Source organism: Bacillus rossius, chromosome 18, assembly GCF_032445375.1.
Source record: "Bacillus rossius redtenbacheri isolate Brsri chromosome 18, Brsri_v3, whole genome shotgun sequence".
NCBI classification, from domain to species: domain Eukaryota; kingdom Metazoa; phylum Arthropoda; class Insecta; order Phasmatodea; family Bacillidae; genus Bacillus; species Bacillus rossius.
In genome coordinates this window covers 10,333,007-10,350,411 of record NC_086345.1, presented here as the reverse complement: position 1 = coordinate 10,350,411, position 17,405 = coordinate 10,333,007, and the positions used below count along the sequence as shown (strand labels likewise).

General features: G+C 39.0%; 1 protein-coding gene across 12 annotated transcripts in view; it reads left to right on the top strand.

Annotated features, from left to right (window-relative positions):
• The window catches only part of LOC134541305 (gastrula zinc finger protein XlCGF57.1-like), a 531,604-nt gene that overhangs the window by 193,295 nt on the left and 320,904 nt on the right, over window positions 1-17,405 (top strand). For 2 of the 12 annotated variants that reach the window (XM_063384641.1, XM_063384657.1), the window contains one exon: window positions 451-16,253. The exons of 9 other annotated variants lie outside the window; for them this stretch is intronic. In XM_063384641.1, the coding sequence (XP_063240711.1) occupies window positions 451-1,868 (1,418 nt within the window). In that variant the 3' untranslated portion in view covers window positions 1,869-16,253. Of the gene's footprint in view, window positions 1-450; window positions 16,254-17,405 lie in introns of those variants that run through there. One more of the 12 variants, XM_063384642.1, reaches the window with a different exon arrangement.

Genomic DNA, 17,405 nt, shown 5'->3' with positions numbered 1-17,405 from the left:
CGTTTGCACTAAACGGCATTTGCCCTAAAGTCGTTTGCCCTACAGGCATTTGCCCTACATTTAGGGCAAACGCCTGTAGGGCAAACGATGTGTACCCGCTCCGAGCACAAACAAATGAGAAATATATACAAATGGTCCTTTTTTAAAGTCACTGAACACTATCCTTAATAAATCTGACATTCATGTCATTTCTAAATATATGATATTGGTCTGTGAAGAAAAGCGAATTTATACTTTTTTCATTGTATCCTGTTTCTGTGAGGCAAGTGATATAATGTAATTACAAATAAAAAAAATTTTTTTTTAATTTTATTATCAATATACCCAATCCTTGGTGCTTCTGCCCTTGGTACACTAGTATCAATTAATTTAGGTCATGGAAATAAAAAAAATTTATTCATTTAATTTTTCTTTTTGTGTACTTATGAAAAGTTCCTGTTTCTGTTCTAGCCACAGCAGCTGTATGGAATGAACCACACAGCTGTGTGGGTTACCATGGCAACACTTCATCTGGATGCATGGGCCACAGATCCCAAGACTCACCAGACACCTGCATCTTATTCAAGCCAGAAGTGACTAACACTGACCCCATGAAATTATCATGCCCCACAAACTGTCACCCTAAATCCGCAGAAAAAGAAGGTGTTAGCAATTGTATTCCAATACAGCAACGCACTAATACACACACAGGCCATAAACCTTTCTCCTGTACTCTATGTTCTGCTAAGTTTAGCCTTGCTGGTAATCTGAAGCAGCACTCTCGAACACACACTGGAGAAAAACCTTTCTCTTGTACTGTATGTACTGCTAGGTTTAGCCAGGCTAGTCATCTGAAGCGACACTCTCTTACACACACTGGAGAAAAACCTTTCTCTTGTACTGTATGTTCTGCTAAGTTTAGCCTTGCTGGTAATCTGAAGCAGCACTCTCTAACACACACTGGAGAAAAACCTTTCTCTTGTACTGTATGTACTGCTAGGTTTAGCCAGGCTAGTCATCTGAAGCAGCACTCTCACACACACACTGGAGAAAAACCTTTCGCTTGTACTGTATGTACTGCTAAGTTTAGCCTGGCTAGTCATCTGAAGCAGCACTCTCTTACACACACTGGAGAAAAACCTTTCTCTTGTTCTGTGTGTTCTGCTAAGTTTAGCCAGGCTAGTAATCTGAAGAAGCACTCTCTTACACACACTGGAGAAAAACCTTTCTCTTGTACTGTATGTACTGTTAAGTTTAGGAAAGCTAGTTTTTTGAAGCGGCACTCTCTTACACACACTGGAGTAAAACCTTTCTCTTGTACTGTATGTACTGCTAAGTTTAGCCATGCTAGTTCTTTGAAGCGGCACAATCTTACACACACTGGAGAAAAACCTTATACTTGTACTGTATGTACTGCTAAGTTTAGCCAGGCTAGTAATCTGAAGACGCACTCTCTTACACACACTGGAGAAAAACCTTTCTCATGTACCGTATGTACTGCTAGGTTTAGCCAGGCTATACATCTGAAGACGCACTCTCTTACACACACTGGAGTAAAACCTTATACTTGTACTGTATGTACTGCTAGGTTTAGCCAGGCTAGTTCTCTGAAGCAGCACTCTCACACACACACTGGAGTAAAACCTTTCTCTTGTACTGTATGTACTGCTAAGTTTAGCCATGCTAGTTCTTTGAAGCAGCACACTCTTACACACACTGGAGTAAAACCTTATACTTGTACTGTATGTACTGCTAGGTTTAGCCAGGCTATACATCTGAAGACGCACTCTCTTACACACACTGGAGTAAAACCTTATACTTGTTCTGTATGTTCTGCTAAGTTTAGCACGTCGAGGTATCTTACGCGGCACTCTCGTACACACAAATGAGAAAACATTTTCTCGTGTTGAGTATTTCTGCTAAATTTAGCGAACATTTTGGTCTGAAGAGATTGTTCCTACATTCAATGGAGAAAAACCTTTAAAAAAAATTATATTTTTATAATTTTTTATTTATTTATATTTTATAATCTCATGTTATAGATCCACTTTCTATGTTATACATTTACATTGAAATCTTATTATTACAAATCTGAGGGTTCAGAAAATTAACCACTTTGTAATAATGAGGTTTGTAATAACCATACGTTTCCACATTGCACATGCAATATTGTTCTGTTTGTCAAAACAAAATTAAAATATGTACATTTGTTTAGTACAGTTTACTACAATCCGCATAAGAACATTCTCCTAATTAATAACATGATTGGCATACATAAAAGTTAATACTAATTTATTACGGGTTTAGTATTTTGCTACAACTAATATAGTACCTACTGAGAATATTTTGGTAAAAAAAAATAACTATTTGGTTTGCTTTTAATTTTTAATAAACACTTCGAACAATACTACACATACTTTGATTGTTTCACTGACAATATTGCTGGAAAGTATAAATTGAGGGAAAACTTATAAAACTCATCTAACACAAAGTACCTCATGTCCGGTATGTATTCTTTGTTTAACATATACTTTCGCTTTACATAAATTCAGATGGTATGCCCAAAATGTTGACGTAAAAAACTACAAAAAGTTAAATTTTTTTTAAATTATTTAATTTATTTTATTTGTTTTGCACTAGTCTTGTGAATCAGATCCATTCTAGTCCGGACATCCGGTTAATCTGGACTGATTTATAAATAAATAATAAAAGATGATAATTAGAGGCACTGGAAAATAGCGTTTATAATGGCTTTTCGTAGCATTTATATTTTGCCATATAGCATTTATATAGATTTAATTTTAATTCTTCTCCCAGTTTATGCTGATGTTGCAAGCTTTGCACATAAGTATGTTAGGCTGTGTTCCAAAAGGTAAACATGCGTGCCACGTACTCGCTCTCGGAAGTGACGTCACGAGAGTGTTGTTCCATATAGTCGAGTGCGAGCACGAGAACGAGTGCGCGTATCGAGTGCGTTTGAATGCATGCTCGTTGCGTACTCTCGTAACCATTGTTTGTTTACGTTTACGTCTGGACTATTGATCTAAACAATGGCAAATGAACAATGCACGTTTCATTGTAAGTACCTGTTCGTAATTAAACAACACGCGATGTATTCATGTGTACCTCCAGTACCAATCATTGCTGCAAGGATCGTGTTATAATTAAGGTTATGTTACCCGTCTCCTGTTTATTGCCTGGACAATGCAACGTAACCGTTGCCGTCGTAAACGTCTCTGTTGTTGGTTTACTACCATTAGGGCCGCAATTGCTCCTACTGCGTGTTCCATTGTCACAAATCAAAACCTACACATAAACACACGTCGCGTCGCCGCCTACCACATGGGTGTGTTTACTTTGGAGTATGGTTGTGTTCCAAATGGCGAGCACGCATGGAGCATGTACTTTGCACGCAAGGAATTGTGGGTGTGAGTATGAGCACGAGTGCAAGTGCGAGAGTGGATTATTTGGAACACAGCCTTAGTGTCACTAACATAGAAATGGTGTGACTTGTATTGCTCTGCACACTGCACGTGAATGTACGGTAACAGATTTTGTCCGTCCTATAATGGTAAAAAAAATATTTTATAGTTGTAACTGCATTGTACGCGAACGCGATACAGAAAACCGACATTAATAACCTTAATTTTATTGTGAATTGCAGCGCAATATTTTAGTTTCACAGATTACCGTTTGTTTTTCGGGTTAGGAAATTAGGTAAACACTAGGTACGTTCAACAAATGAGCGACAAAAGCAGAGCTACATTGCTGCCATATTTTTTTCCCGTTAAAGTGCTAATTAATTTGACTGAAGTAGATTTTTGTAATTTTTTTTTGTAGTTGCCAAATATAAGTTGCGTGTGTTGTAAACTTAAGTTAATGTATTTTTATATTTTAGTTGTCATTTAACAGTAAATAGTTTGATTGCTTGTGTTAATAACACGCACGCACACGTTGGCAAACATGGCCGCTTAAATGTTTTCACTTTCTTTCCCATGAAAATATTTATTCACGTAAATCAACGTCTCACCACAGAGGGTGGTCTCACTTTAATAGTTTACATTTGTTTGGGTCGTACGTTACGTTTGCCGTTAACCAAGTTTCCGCGCGAGCCTATGCGTATTTAAATTGTGTTTCGTGTTATTTACAAGATTCATAGATCGTGTTGATTGTTTACATGGCTCGCCATCGTCACCGTTTATTAGGTAATCTTCAAACATGGTAAGAAGATGCGTAAAATAAAGATTGTTCTTAATTGTATGAGGTTAGGCCGTTAATAATAAGAGATGTTTTATTTAAAAATATTAGGTAAACCTAAAATTTACTGGAAGTTTTAATATTGCTTGAAATTTTAATAATTACTTCTCAAAACGGGATTGTAGCGTTTATTCGTCGGTAAACTATTTTGTCGCTTTTATTCGCGCCTATATCGTTTTTACGATTTTTCAGTGCCTCTAATGATAATAGATGTTGTGGCACTGGAAAAGAAGACAATACAATTCTAAGATAAGAAAGGGTCAGCCTGCCCACAGTTGCCGGAAGTCTTGCCACCAGTTTTCCACTCATGGCCTGTATTCATTGGAGTGACTCACTCTATACCTGCGAGTGGTTTTGTTTTGTTCCCTACAGTGAATGTGCTTGTGACAGTTATTTTTATTGAGTCCCAGTGTCTTATTGTGTGCACCTATTAAGAGCAACGTAATGGCTACTAAACATAAGAAAGTGACTGTAACAATGGAGCAAAAGCACCAAGCCTTATTTTGTATTGATGCAGGTGAATCTTTAACTAGAATCGCGTAAGATTTGGTAGTGGGAAAAGAAACTGTTTCTGATGGGGAATAAATCGGAATGGAATTGAAGATTTTGTGCGAAAATGGTGAACAAGGACAGTCTGGGTAACAGGGCACTTTAGAGTAAATCCATTTGGGATGACACCATTGCTACTGTATTTGCAGAGGAAAGTCAAGTTATTGGAACACTGAGATTGGAGGGTCATTATTTTTTTTGCAGTGTCCAATATCAGTCTGATTGTGCCTGATGAAGGGAACAGATATTACTTCCCGAAACGTCACAACTGTTCTCATTGGAAATGTTCTGTTTTAGTCATTGCTATCATCGTTGTTTTGTCCATAGAACTTTTTTACCTTCATCGCTGTGGTTATATGTTTGCTGCATTGTCCAGGTTTGTTTTCAGCTACATTTAATCTGTCTTGTCGTTGTTAGCCCACTGTGTTTGTCTGTGTTGTTATATTACTTTTTCCATGACTAAGTTCCTTCAACGGAATTCTTGTGCTGTATGATATTTATATGTTAAACATTTTATGTCCATGCTATTGTCTTTGTTTTGCCATATGCTTGTTGGTGTCAATGTTGACTCCGTTTATCCCACATAAGCTGATTTGGTCTTGTTTTCTGTGAATTTTTATCTTAATATTTTTATATATTTTTTGATTTTCAGAATTTTTCCTATGACTAACAGTGCAACACTGCATTGGTGTATTTCCAAAAAGCTGAATTAAATTATAGACAGTCATTGTAGTGTCAGTTTCTTAGGTATTTTACAACTTGAGAGTGCTTTTTACGGTAAATCTGTATTGTACGGATTAGCGCCAATAAAAATCGTAAAAATATGAAATAACTTTCATTATATGCTATCTTACGTCATCTTTTCAGAACCGCCTGCGGAGATTAAAAATTCCAATTACTTTTGGAGATATCGAATTTTTTAATATTCATTTTTTGGCGATTTTTTTAAAAATGTTTTTAAAAAATCCCAAAATACCTTTATTCTGTGCTCTTTAACTTCCTCTTTTCATTAAACCCGGCGGAGATCAGAAATTCCAAATACTTTAGGAGATATGGAATTTTTTAATTTTCGTGATGTGCACTGATGCGGAGTTCAGCGGGAAGCCTACGATTCACACATCCTTCTGGACATACCCGAATACTCACGTTGGCAAGACTTCTTTTCTTAAAATTAGCAAGAAGTAATTAAAAATACTTTAAAACACTGTGGATGGTTGGTTATATTAGGTAAGTATAGCTACATTAAAAAAACTGTAAAATCATTTTATGGTTGCTTAGCAAATAACTTTTTAATATGTAGCTATCCAGCGCTAGGAAACCGTTAACATGATTTCACAGTATTTTTAATGTAGCTATCCTAACCAAATCAACCATCCACAATGTTTTCAAGTATTTATAATATAGCTAACAATACCTAATTGACCATTAGTTTTCATGAGTTGCATATTTATTTACAATAAACAAAAAAAAAAAAAACCGAAGATGCACGATCGGGCGTTCGCCTCTCGTCTGTTGAAAGAAGGCTTGCCAACGTGAGTATTCGGGTATGTCCAGAAGGATGAGTGAATCGTAGGCTTCCCGCGTTCCCATTGTTGCTTGTTTACAAGTATGATTTTTTTTTTTTTCGCGACGTAGTTGAACGACTACATCACGTAAAAAGAAAATTACGTGAGTTCCTACTGTTCATCCTTTTTCCCGGTTTGTTAGGTCAGGTCAGCTACATTATAAATACTTTAAAACTAAACAACCATTAAAATTAATTTTTATTATTTTTAATGTCCGTTCAGTTTCAAAGTATTTATACTGTAGCTGACCTGACCTAATCTACCTTTGTCCCGTTTAGTTAGGTCAGGTCAGTTACATTATAAATACTTAAAACTATACAAGTAACATTAATTGATATTATTTTTAATTTCCGTTTATTTTGAAGTATTTATCATGTAACTAACCTTACCTAATGGAAAATTTCTGTTATTTATGCATTCACGCACACACGGCAAAATATAAAATGGCGCCTGTTGAATGATTACATAGGGCTTGTATTGCAAAATAAGAACGGCGATATCTCCAAAAGTAATTGGAATTTTTAATCTCCGCAGGCGGTTTTGAAAAGAGGACATAAAAGAGCATATAATGAAATTTATTTCATATTTGTACGATTTTTTTTGGCGCTAATCCGTACAATACAGATTTACCCTTTTTACTGTGACTATTTGAGTTTACCAAATATTTTCCTGGGTAGTTTCACTTTCAAAAAGTTTCATTTGAAACACCGATATGTGTGTCCCCTGATTTTTACTAAAGTGTATATATATGGGTTTATGTTGGTACAAGTGGGTCCACCATCTTTGTGTTACATTTCCGTTTATCTACTTCCGTTCCGTTTTCATGAAATTACTTCTACCAAATGCAATATACCGACAGCAAAGATGTTTACTCATAAAAAAAGTTGATACATCTCGCAATATTTGAACTGATATTTAGATTGAAATATAAAAACTAGCCGCTTCTGTGGAGCAACCAAAGCTATGTTGTATTCGGGTACTTTGTGCTCTTTTTTGTCAAATGTTAGTACTCCTGTGGTTATTAATTTATTGGATTTGTTTATTTAAAATTGTGCATTTTACTCCGCATGTTGGGTGAGCATGTGCATATTGGTTAAAGGTTTACAGTTCTACAGTACATGTGCGCATCAAGAACCTACATGGCTTTTTAATGTTGTTTATGGTTTGAGTTCAAAATATTTTTATATTCGCATCCAATCTAAGTGATTTTCAGAGTAAATTGTCATGTAGTGCAATATTTTGAATCATCGCTAAACTCTGAGTTTTATCACCTTGTGTATATTGTTGAAAGGACTTTTTGTTTTAACAAGTTGAAGTCAGCCGGGGCTTCGCCCCACGAGCCTGATAATCCTCCGTTCCCTTTCCCACCACCTTTCCTACCCGGCATTTGTGTCGTGACGTACGTAGCCGTGTGAGATTCGAACTGCGCACCACGAACTACAGCAAGAGGGCGCTTAGCTGCAGTGCGCCGCACCCCTAATATATATTAATTAATATTGTAATCCTTTTTCTTTCCGCCCCAAAACAGTGTAACGATGACTATGCATGTGAGTGTCTTTTAATTAATAACTTCATGATCTTTTGTTATCAAATAAGTCCAAGCACGAACAAGGACGCTCCCTAGCGGGCGACGGAGGAACTAGCATGCAACTCATTTGAACCATGTTTTATGCTTATAAGTAATTATTACAGACGGTCTGTACATGGAAGTAATTTAATAATTATTGTAAAAGGATTTATGTATTTTCTAATAGTAACCCGGGGCACACGACAGCAAAGTTGTAACGGTAATTGTGTTCGGCGTGAAGGGCGCCATGTTGCCACACGCAAGCGATGAGCTCGCCCCAGTCTCCTTCTACAGCCGGCCGAGAGCGGACGTCTCTGCAGACACCCCGAGGACATCACCGTTGGTTCACCGATTAGTAGTTTCTGTAAATTAATTTATTCAAATCGCTTTCTTTTCCTCCTCGGGGCCTCTCTCGGTCAGAGAGACTGCTTAAGTAATAATTATTCACTCCTCGGAGTTTTTATCTCATCGGTGCATTAAGTAACGGCTTGAGGCGGCCACGTGCGTGGCTCGCCTCTTCACATAATCTGATTTTTGCCTCGGGCGTTTTGTAGTTGTATCAACGGAGGATCGTGTAAGGACGTGTACCATGAGTAGAATAAAAGCCAATTAACTGTGTTACGTATTTTGTGTTCGGGGGGCCACGTGGGTCCCCAACCTGGTCAGCGTCGTGTGGGACGCCCTGAGAGCCCATTGCGGTAATTAGAAGCGTGCCCGACGCTGAGAGCGGGCTTAATTAGGTACAGGAGCTGCATATAACATCTGGAGGGCTAATATCTCGCCGCACACGGGCCACGTAACGCCCTGAGGTAGAGTCCTTCAGCCGGGTCCACGTGCCCACTCACGTGGTGGCGCCCATAAATTTCCACCGATATTCTCACCTCAACACCGGTACGCCCTCAAAGTATTGATTATAATGGTACAACATTCGTACCATTGATGTATAATTCGTCTAGGTCAGTGCACGTACAAAATTACAGAAATATGCGTGAAATTGGTTTATAATTGCATGGTCAGTACTATGATGCAATTAAAGTGAAGGCAAGGTTGACATTTCCTAGTTTGGTTTTATACTATTTTTGAAATTTAAATTTAATCATCAATATTTTATTTAAAAATTTTTTTGTGAAAAGTTAAAATTTTAGTAATGTTTTATGATATTTTTCCTAAATTTGTCTTAATGGAACTTGTAATAAAATTTAAATATTGATTTTTTTTGTTCAATTTGGTACATAAATACTTACCCACTGTTTGTATTTATAAAGCAACTGTATTTGTCTTTAAGTGTGTACTTATTTAGGATAAATAACACATGAATACACTGAATTAATGTTTTAAATTACCTAAGAAATTAAATATGTGTTAAGAATAAATTAAATCTACATAATTTTACAAGATAATTTTTTAGATCATGAATGGATAAAATTTAAAATAACTGTACAAACAACTAATATATTAAATTGCAAATAAACATTAAGTGTTTCTCTCATTCATTATTTCGAACTGATCTATGAAATGTCGGATATGTCCTGTAGGTCTATCTCACATATGCTGTGTTAAATTGGTAACAGAACAAACTAGCGAACTAGCGAACTCGAACACCCAAGACAGATTGAGAGATAAATTTGTTAATCTTAAAAATTACGGATTCGTGATTTGAACAGAAAGTGTTTGTAAGGCTGTTTGAGACAGTTTTAAAACTTTTATCTTTGCTGTCGTGTAGCACAGTGTACAGATTTAGATTGACATTGTTATGACTTATGTCATACAATGTTTAGAATATTGATGACCCAAACAAGTTTTAGCAGTGATTCGCAGGGAAAATTTTAGAAGTTTATTTTCTTATTTTAGGTTCATGTTTTTTTCAAGAGTCAGATACATGTCTAGTGAGAGCAATGGCCAGGAGGTTGTCGAAAGCAGCAGCAGTAGTGGGAGGTTTACAAACACCCTATTACGGGCTGCGACTCTTCTTGGAAGAGGGGACATGGCCGGGACCACAGCTGCAGACTAGTTCCAGCCCCGGCCACTGAGGGCTGCCCAGGACCGCCTGGCCTGTGGGGATACACTCCCAGCCAGACGGGCGCCTTAAGGGGCGGGAGAGGGTAGTGGGAATGGTTTTAGGAATTTTATATAGGTGGTGACATTTCATCAAACTTGGAATGAAACTTTAAATATAAAAAAAATAAACATGCATCAAACACAACATCAATTTTATTTTTATTTATGTATATACACATATTCGCTTTAACCCATTCAAACATTTCAAATATCTTTTATAGAATTTATTTTTATTGTAACTAAAAAATAAATTTTAATTGCTTACCTAGTATAATATAACCAAATCAACAGACTGGACTGTGTATATAGTGTTATTTTTATAACACTTACATAAACATAATAAGATATATATTATGTATAATTTTCTTTAACTGTGGTGTTAAAATATAACAATTAGTCACATAAGAAATCGTAAAATTTATATAGAAATAGATGGGTTCCAAACCTAAGTACTTGTGATCATCAAACTCATAATATGTTAATACCACATTAGAAACCACATAGTTTGAAACTTGTTTTAAAATATTGTGTTATTAACGTAGTAATGCTTAAATTATAACGTTTGATTAAATTTGCTATGGCTATTAAATATTTACAAAAAGTATATGGTCTTTTATTCAAAATATGTTATAAATAAAAAAATACTGAAGAAATTTTTATGATAATGGTGACATTGTAAAGTAAAAACATTTGGCTTTCAAACAGAAAATGTTTTAAAATAATCAATTATGCCATTTAAAAAAAACATAGTTTTGTGTACATTGGAAGGTTTATTTAATGCAGTATTTTGGAAGGGGTGATTAGATACATTTGTATGTAAGTGTATATTAAAATGATTTGTGTGGGTGTCTAAAGATTCAACTTAAATCTTCTACTTAACTTGTAGCTCTACCTTTGTTTTAATTAAGGATGGAGTATTCATAGCACAGAATGCAGAGATAATTACTCTCTGCAAACAAAATCAGGAACCAAAAAAAAATTTTCAAATTATTATTCAATGGAATAAAGAGGTACTGAACTGTGTTTGTGATGTTTGGACTCATCACTGGGAATGTTTCAATTTTGAGGAGCCCAGTGAAAAACATTTCACATCGATATTATTTCCCACAGTTGTGGCTAAAAATTTAATTTTAAGCTGAAATCTGGGTTCACAATTTAAAAATATCAGCAGTGCATAGCAGGCCATGAGCAAAACTGTGTGCACCTGTATAATTGTATTACAATTTAATTCTTGATCAATAAAGATAACCAATGAAAAATGTGATGTATCCAACGTCTATTGTTATGTTTGGAAATATTTTAACTGATCATATGGTAACTATTCAGTCATTGCTGATCAGTGTAAAGAATATGAAGTAACAAGGTTGGTAGTGATGTAAGGATCTTGAGTTTTGGACAGTTGAAAGGGCTGTAGCCAAGATGGCCAATAAATATGAGCTGGATTAGAATACATATTTTTTTTTTTTTTTTAATTGATCCACACATGGAAAGAACATTGCTAGAAGATGATAAAAATCGATTCGTGTTATCAAACAGCAGAAACATTGGAGAAAAGGGTCTTCTTGTTGAAAGTGAATTAAGTTGGGGGAAAACTACGCTCTAGAGTGAAGCACCAAATTATGAATAATTTAAACAACCGGGTCCGGTTATGTTACTGGGAATGTGACTGAAAATTACCTCAAGTTCAAACAAAAAAAAAAATTATCTGTACTAGATTGCATCGGCAGATTATAAGCAAATACCGCTGTTACAGAGACTGCGATTCAGTTAACTTTAAAATAAAAACAAATATTAGTAGAAAATTGTCACTTCAACTAGCATTTGATTTCTACCTTAAACTAACCAATTAGAAATATCCTCCGCAATATTGGCATACTTCTACATCATCATTCATTTCCAGTCCATTTATTTTGGGAACAGAATAAAACTTTGTGAATGTACTGTATCATGTTGTGAAGTTGACCAGCCTTAACGTGTAGCTACTGAAGCTCTTCAGTGTAACTTCATGTTATGTCGTCTGTCGCCCTTACTTTCTCTCAACAGCTCTGGGTTCAAGTCAGTCATGTACAGTTTGTTTGCTGTAACTAAGTAGTGTGTAAATCAAGCACTCCACCATACAGCATCAATACACCACAGCAGGGTAACCGGTGGACTACTGGAACCTACCCATGGCCTCTTATTAGAAATATTTGCATTTAAAATGTTTATATTGTAACTAAATATAAAGCACACTACATAATAATATTAAGATGTCTACATGCAAATGTACATTATTATAACTTTTGGTTTCACAGAGTGGTATTAAAAGGTTTTCCAAGCCCCAGACTCGGTGTGTGGAGACGAGATCGCGGTGCGCCATCTGCAAGCCCTGCGTGTAGGGCTCGAGTGTTTTTAAAACTGATGCACCGGCTGCCACAGCACACGTTTATGAAAGTAACGTGTAGCTGCCAGGTTTTTCACGAAGCAGCTTAAAGTAACGTTCACACCATGACGTTTATCAGCATTACCACAGATATTATTTAATATTAAAAACAATTTAGTGCCTTCCTGGGACCTGTGTCAATTCAAAAACAACAGACAAACAAAATAATAAACTCACGTGTACTAGGCAATTTTTTGTTAACCAGATAAAAGTATCACACACGGCAGAGTGGGTTATTGAAATCAAGTAGGTGACAAACACGGAGGATTTAATTTTAAATCCTACCATTGCTACACTTACTCTCTTTTGATGACTTCTGTCTACGAACAAAATGTTTCAACTTTCTACATAAATTTCTAACTAGTGAATTAGCCATGGGAATCTGCATTTAGGTCAAATTAGATCATGTGAGAAACATGCATATGAGGGCCCTTCACCCATAATAAAGGCCAGTGACTATTCCTCTCTTGTGAATACCCCACCATTCCATTGTGGAAAAAATGCAAGACATGTCAAGCTGCCCAAAGCTCCATCCACAGACTCCTTACTAGTTGCCTGTTTAAGATTAACAATAATGTTGTAGTGTTCATTGTTTTGTGTTTTGTAGCTCGTCAAGTGTTTACCGTGGTCAATGTTATGGATGTTACTTATCAATAAGACTGCATCCTTGTATCATAACCCGCACACATTCACGCAACATAACAGATGGACAATCGGTATTATCGCCGCACCCCTGCTTAAGTCATCACCCATCTATCATAAGTATACAGACACTGACACGATACGGGCTAAGTGCTGTGGTGGCACCAAATGATGTGGTCCCTTTCCTGTAATAAATCAACATCTTTTTGGAATTGCTTTCTTTCATTCAATCACACACACTGGATCGGTGCACTGGGTCGTCGATTAAAGGCGTGGGATCTAGGTTTGTTTATTTCATGAAAGTGTGGCGAGACCACACGAAGTACAGTAAAGATTTCATCATACTTAAGCGTGGGTCAGAGTTCGGGAGCTGCCCATGTGTACAATCCCACTCATAGTCTCTCAAGAGACCTGTTATACTACGTATTCGTGTCGTACCACGTAGATACGAGGTCACTGCTGTCACGCCGGAATGTCAAGTAGCAACATAGAAATATCCCATTGGAAATATCGCAGGTAGGCTGGAGCCTTGTGCTTCTGGGTCGAACATATTGGTGCGGGAGCGCTTGTGTTTCCTGCAGATGTATCATCAGGTGGTGGTATTGAGAGCTCGGCTCGGGACAAAGTGGCATCTTGGGACTTGGCTACATATTACCCAGGATTGTCGCACTCCTGCGACTCATCTACTCCTGGTTGCTTTGGCAACACTCCTAGTTCGGGGCCTGTCGCTTGCGGAGATGAAACCGTCTCTCGATCTCAGGTTCCTCCTCCGAGTCTGGTTCGCGAAGCTCGGATTCTGCCTCTTCGTCATCCAGCTGCCAAATGAGTGGTTCCCCTCCCTCTCCAAAGAAGGGTCGATTGGAGTGCTCTGAGAGGTGTGGTGAGCTGACGCTACCCTCGTCCATTCACTGTCGGCAGGTAGTGCGAGTTTTTGCTGGATTTGACAGGGCTGGTTCATGGAAGTTGGTGGCACATCCATTCGTCTCTGCATCCACAGGTTGGGCGAGGGGTGGGCTAAATTTTTGAATTCAAGCCTAACATTACCCTTGTCTTTTCTGGATACAATTTCCACAGGACTCGAAGTTGAATTTATGGGGTTCGTACCCACTGGTGTAATTTGCTGAACCAGATCATTAATTTATTTCCTAATGTCTGCCATTAAGTGCAAATTGTCGATGTGTACTTTTGCAGAATGGACACTTTGTGTGTGTACTGCATGTGAAGAGGGTTTTTTTTTTAATAGGACCTGGTTGGAGCTACGATTATTTAGGAGCCAGGCAGGCATAAACTATTTGGGTACCTTCCCAGAAGTAGTGCTGTCTCACATATACCCACTGGTTAGGGTCGTTGGGAGTAGATTAATGGGTGGTCTGAAGTATCTTAACCTTAAGAAATGCTTTCTGCTGCTGTCTGGCATGCTCCCACATCGCTTCTAATTCTAGACATAACTCCTTCCTCTACATGTCTGTTTGGGCTGCCAACACCCATCATTTCCCAGGAACTGCTAGGTTTTGTCCATGCCGCTGACGCCGACCGCCAATGCTCCTCTGTCGCATAGACCGCTATGCCTCACCAACGTCTCGCAAAAGCGTGTGCACCGAACGCGCCCGTGCGCGCAGCAAAGTGCAGTTCGTGCAACGAGGCGAACGCCATGCAACGAGTGCTACGCCGGCGCAAGGATCCGGCCGGGTGTGGCATATCCTTCCGCCGCACTACAACAAATTGTTATAATTATGTTTTTCCACAGGATTTTATTAAACATTATTTTTTATTAATTAATAATTCAGTCTTTGCAAAACCATGTTTCACTGTGCGATTTGTCCCGAACCTGGCCGGTTCAGTTTCCCGCGAAATTCACACGTTTCCGCGGGAGGGCTGGCGGGGGAGGGGGGTCGCGCGCGGCGACACAGTCAGTGTCCTTCGAGAGCTCACCCAGGCCGGCAGCCTGCGCGCAACACGGAACCTTCAACCTTTGCATTCACCGACATGTAGTATTCAATAGTGTTATTTCTTTTCAACCTTTTACGTTCAGTTCCGCGGTCGGCCTAAATTTACCATGAGGTACTTAACTTAATTCAATCAGTGCTCCAAGATGAGTGTTCTACGTCATACGTAAGTACTGTGGGGAGATTATGTGGTTTTACGTCGGCGCTTCACGCCCAACCTAGCCTACCGGCTACATAGTTTTGGCCCGCACGGGGCAGCCAGCAGGCGACACGTGCCATCAAACTTAATAACGATTCAGTCCCTGGGACACACCTAGACACCACGCAGAGTCGCCGGAGACATGGGCCTACGTGCTGCTAGCCCAGTTTATCAAGTGTCATGTATTAGTGAAATAGTTGTTCGCCTAAGTGTTATCTGTCATGTCAGGGCTTATGTATCACCGTCGTACGGCATTGTGCCGCCAAACATAATAACGATTCAGTCCCTGGGACACACCTAGACACCACGTAGAGTCGCCGGAGACACGGGCCTACGTGCTGCTAGCCCAGTTTATTTAGAGTTAGATAATAGTGTAGTGTATTGTGCGTCAAGATATCGTGTGCCATATCAGAGTGTATTTTTTGTAACTTTAGCATCACGTGTACGAGTCCGCCCCTCACGCGCATAAAAATCGTGAGCCACCACTGAGGAAGTGAGCTGCGCGTGTGACTAGTCGCGTCGGGCAAACAGTTACGGCCAGAACGGGCAGCACCATGTATTGGGCTGTGCTGTATTAAATTCACCAACTATCTTCAGAAGCTTTGTGTTATTATTCAGGCGTCCCGAGTGGCCATTACAGCTCGGGGGGCCTTACTGCGTTGACCCCTACCTCTAGCCACAAGGCCGAACCTTCCCTGAGATCACAAACTTGAACCAAAATCACGTCTAAATAGTCAGAGGTAGCGGGGATGGCGTCACCGCAATTCGGCTGGCAAGTGACCGGTAACATCATTCGTGTTACTTCTTAAGCAGTACTTTTGCTTAGTGGAGTGGTCCTCCATCAAGTGGAGATGTTATTGGATTTTTATGTTCTAGTCAATCCACTCACTGGTGTTGTAATGTGTGTGGTAGGATGGTGGTGTGTTGTGAGTGATGTCCCATCGTTCACAGTCCAAATGCCATCTCCTGGAACTAGCACCGATAGTCTGAGAAAAATCTGTAGGAAGCCATAATGGGGAAAGATGACTACCTTAATAGGATCCCCACAATCCTGGCCCGAACATTGGATACTGGAAAAGACTCCACCAAGTAAAAATGTCTGTAATGACTACCTGGAAGTTTGCGTGTAGAGGCCCATTATCACCATAGCGACGAGATGTAAGGGCTCGTGTGGCCAGCATGGTCACTGCTTCTACAATCTGAAGGGTCAATGCGCCTTCTTTTCCTGCAATTTTTGGTAGTTCATCACATAATCCAACAAATCGTGGGAAATGCCAGACCAATGGAACATCTGGCAGGGCTCATTCTGGATGTGCTTCATGCACGGGTGACCTGTCAGAAAGTAATCGTGAAAAAACTGTAAGGTGGCAAGTTTTACAGCTTCGGGCACGTGTCTTTATGTTACCTGGGGTCCTAGTCATCAGTACCATCTCAAGACATCCCTGGGTGAACTAGAGCTGTGATCCACTTTTGGTTATTCTGGCTTGTGTGGTGGTATTCGTCCGCTGCGCCTGGTGAATGGCCTTGAGGAGGTTGGCCAGGGTGTTGAAGAAGAGAACTGGGTTTGGTGTTAGAGTGGTCTGGGGTCTGTCTATAGGATGGCAGGTGCAGGTTTTCCCAACAGGGCTGAAGGGATCCTCGGTGGTGGCAGCATGTACTCCCAACTACCGTCATAGTTTACGGAATCATGGTAATGGTAATATGACAACTTGTCTGCCAAAAAATTTTCGTGTCCTAGCATGTATTCTAATTAAAATCATAATTCTGTTGGATTAGGGGCTATCTAGTGAATTTGGACTTGCATCCCTGAATCGAGTCCAGCCACATAAGGCACTGATTTTCAGTTTCACTGGTTTGGTCGTTTTTCGGTTTTAGTTGTGAACAAATTACTGCACATATACACACAGAGTTCGCAGGCGTCCCCCCAGGAGCGCTGCGCGCGCTCGGTGCCAAGGAGAAAGATTGTGCGCTGCTTGGTGAACATAGAACAAGAACAACTCTGATTTTTCACTCTGATTAGCGATAAATTAGTGACTTTACCAACTTTTAAAGATGCGGAAAGACGAGGAGTATCCCTCTCTTCCCAATTTGACTGCCACACCACCAAGAAACTCTTCAGTGTACATAAATGCCCATAACAACAACGAAACTAGTGTCGTTCATGGCTCTGTTTCACTGTCAAACAGTAACTATACCGACCCATCCTTGCGCCCAGTGACTC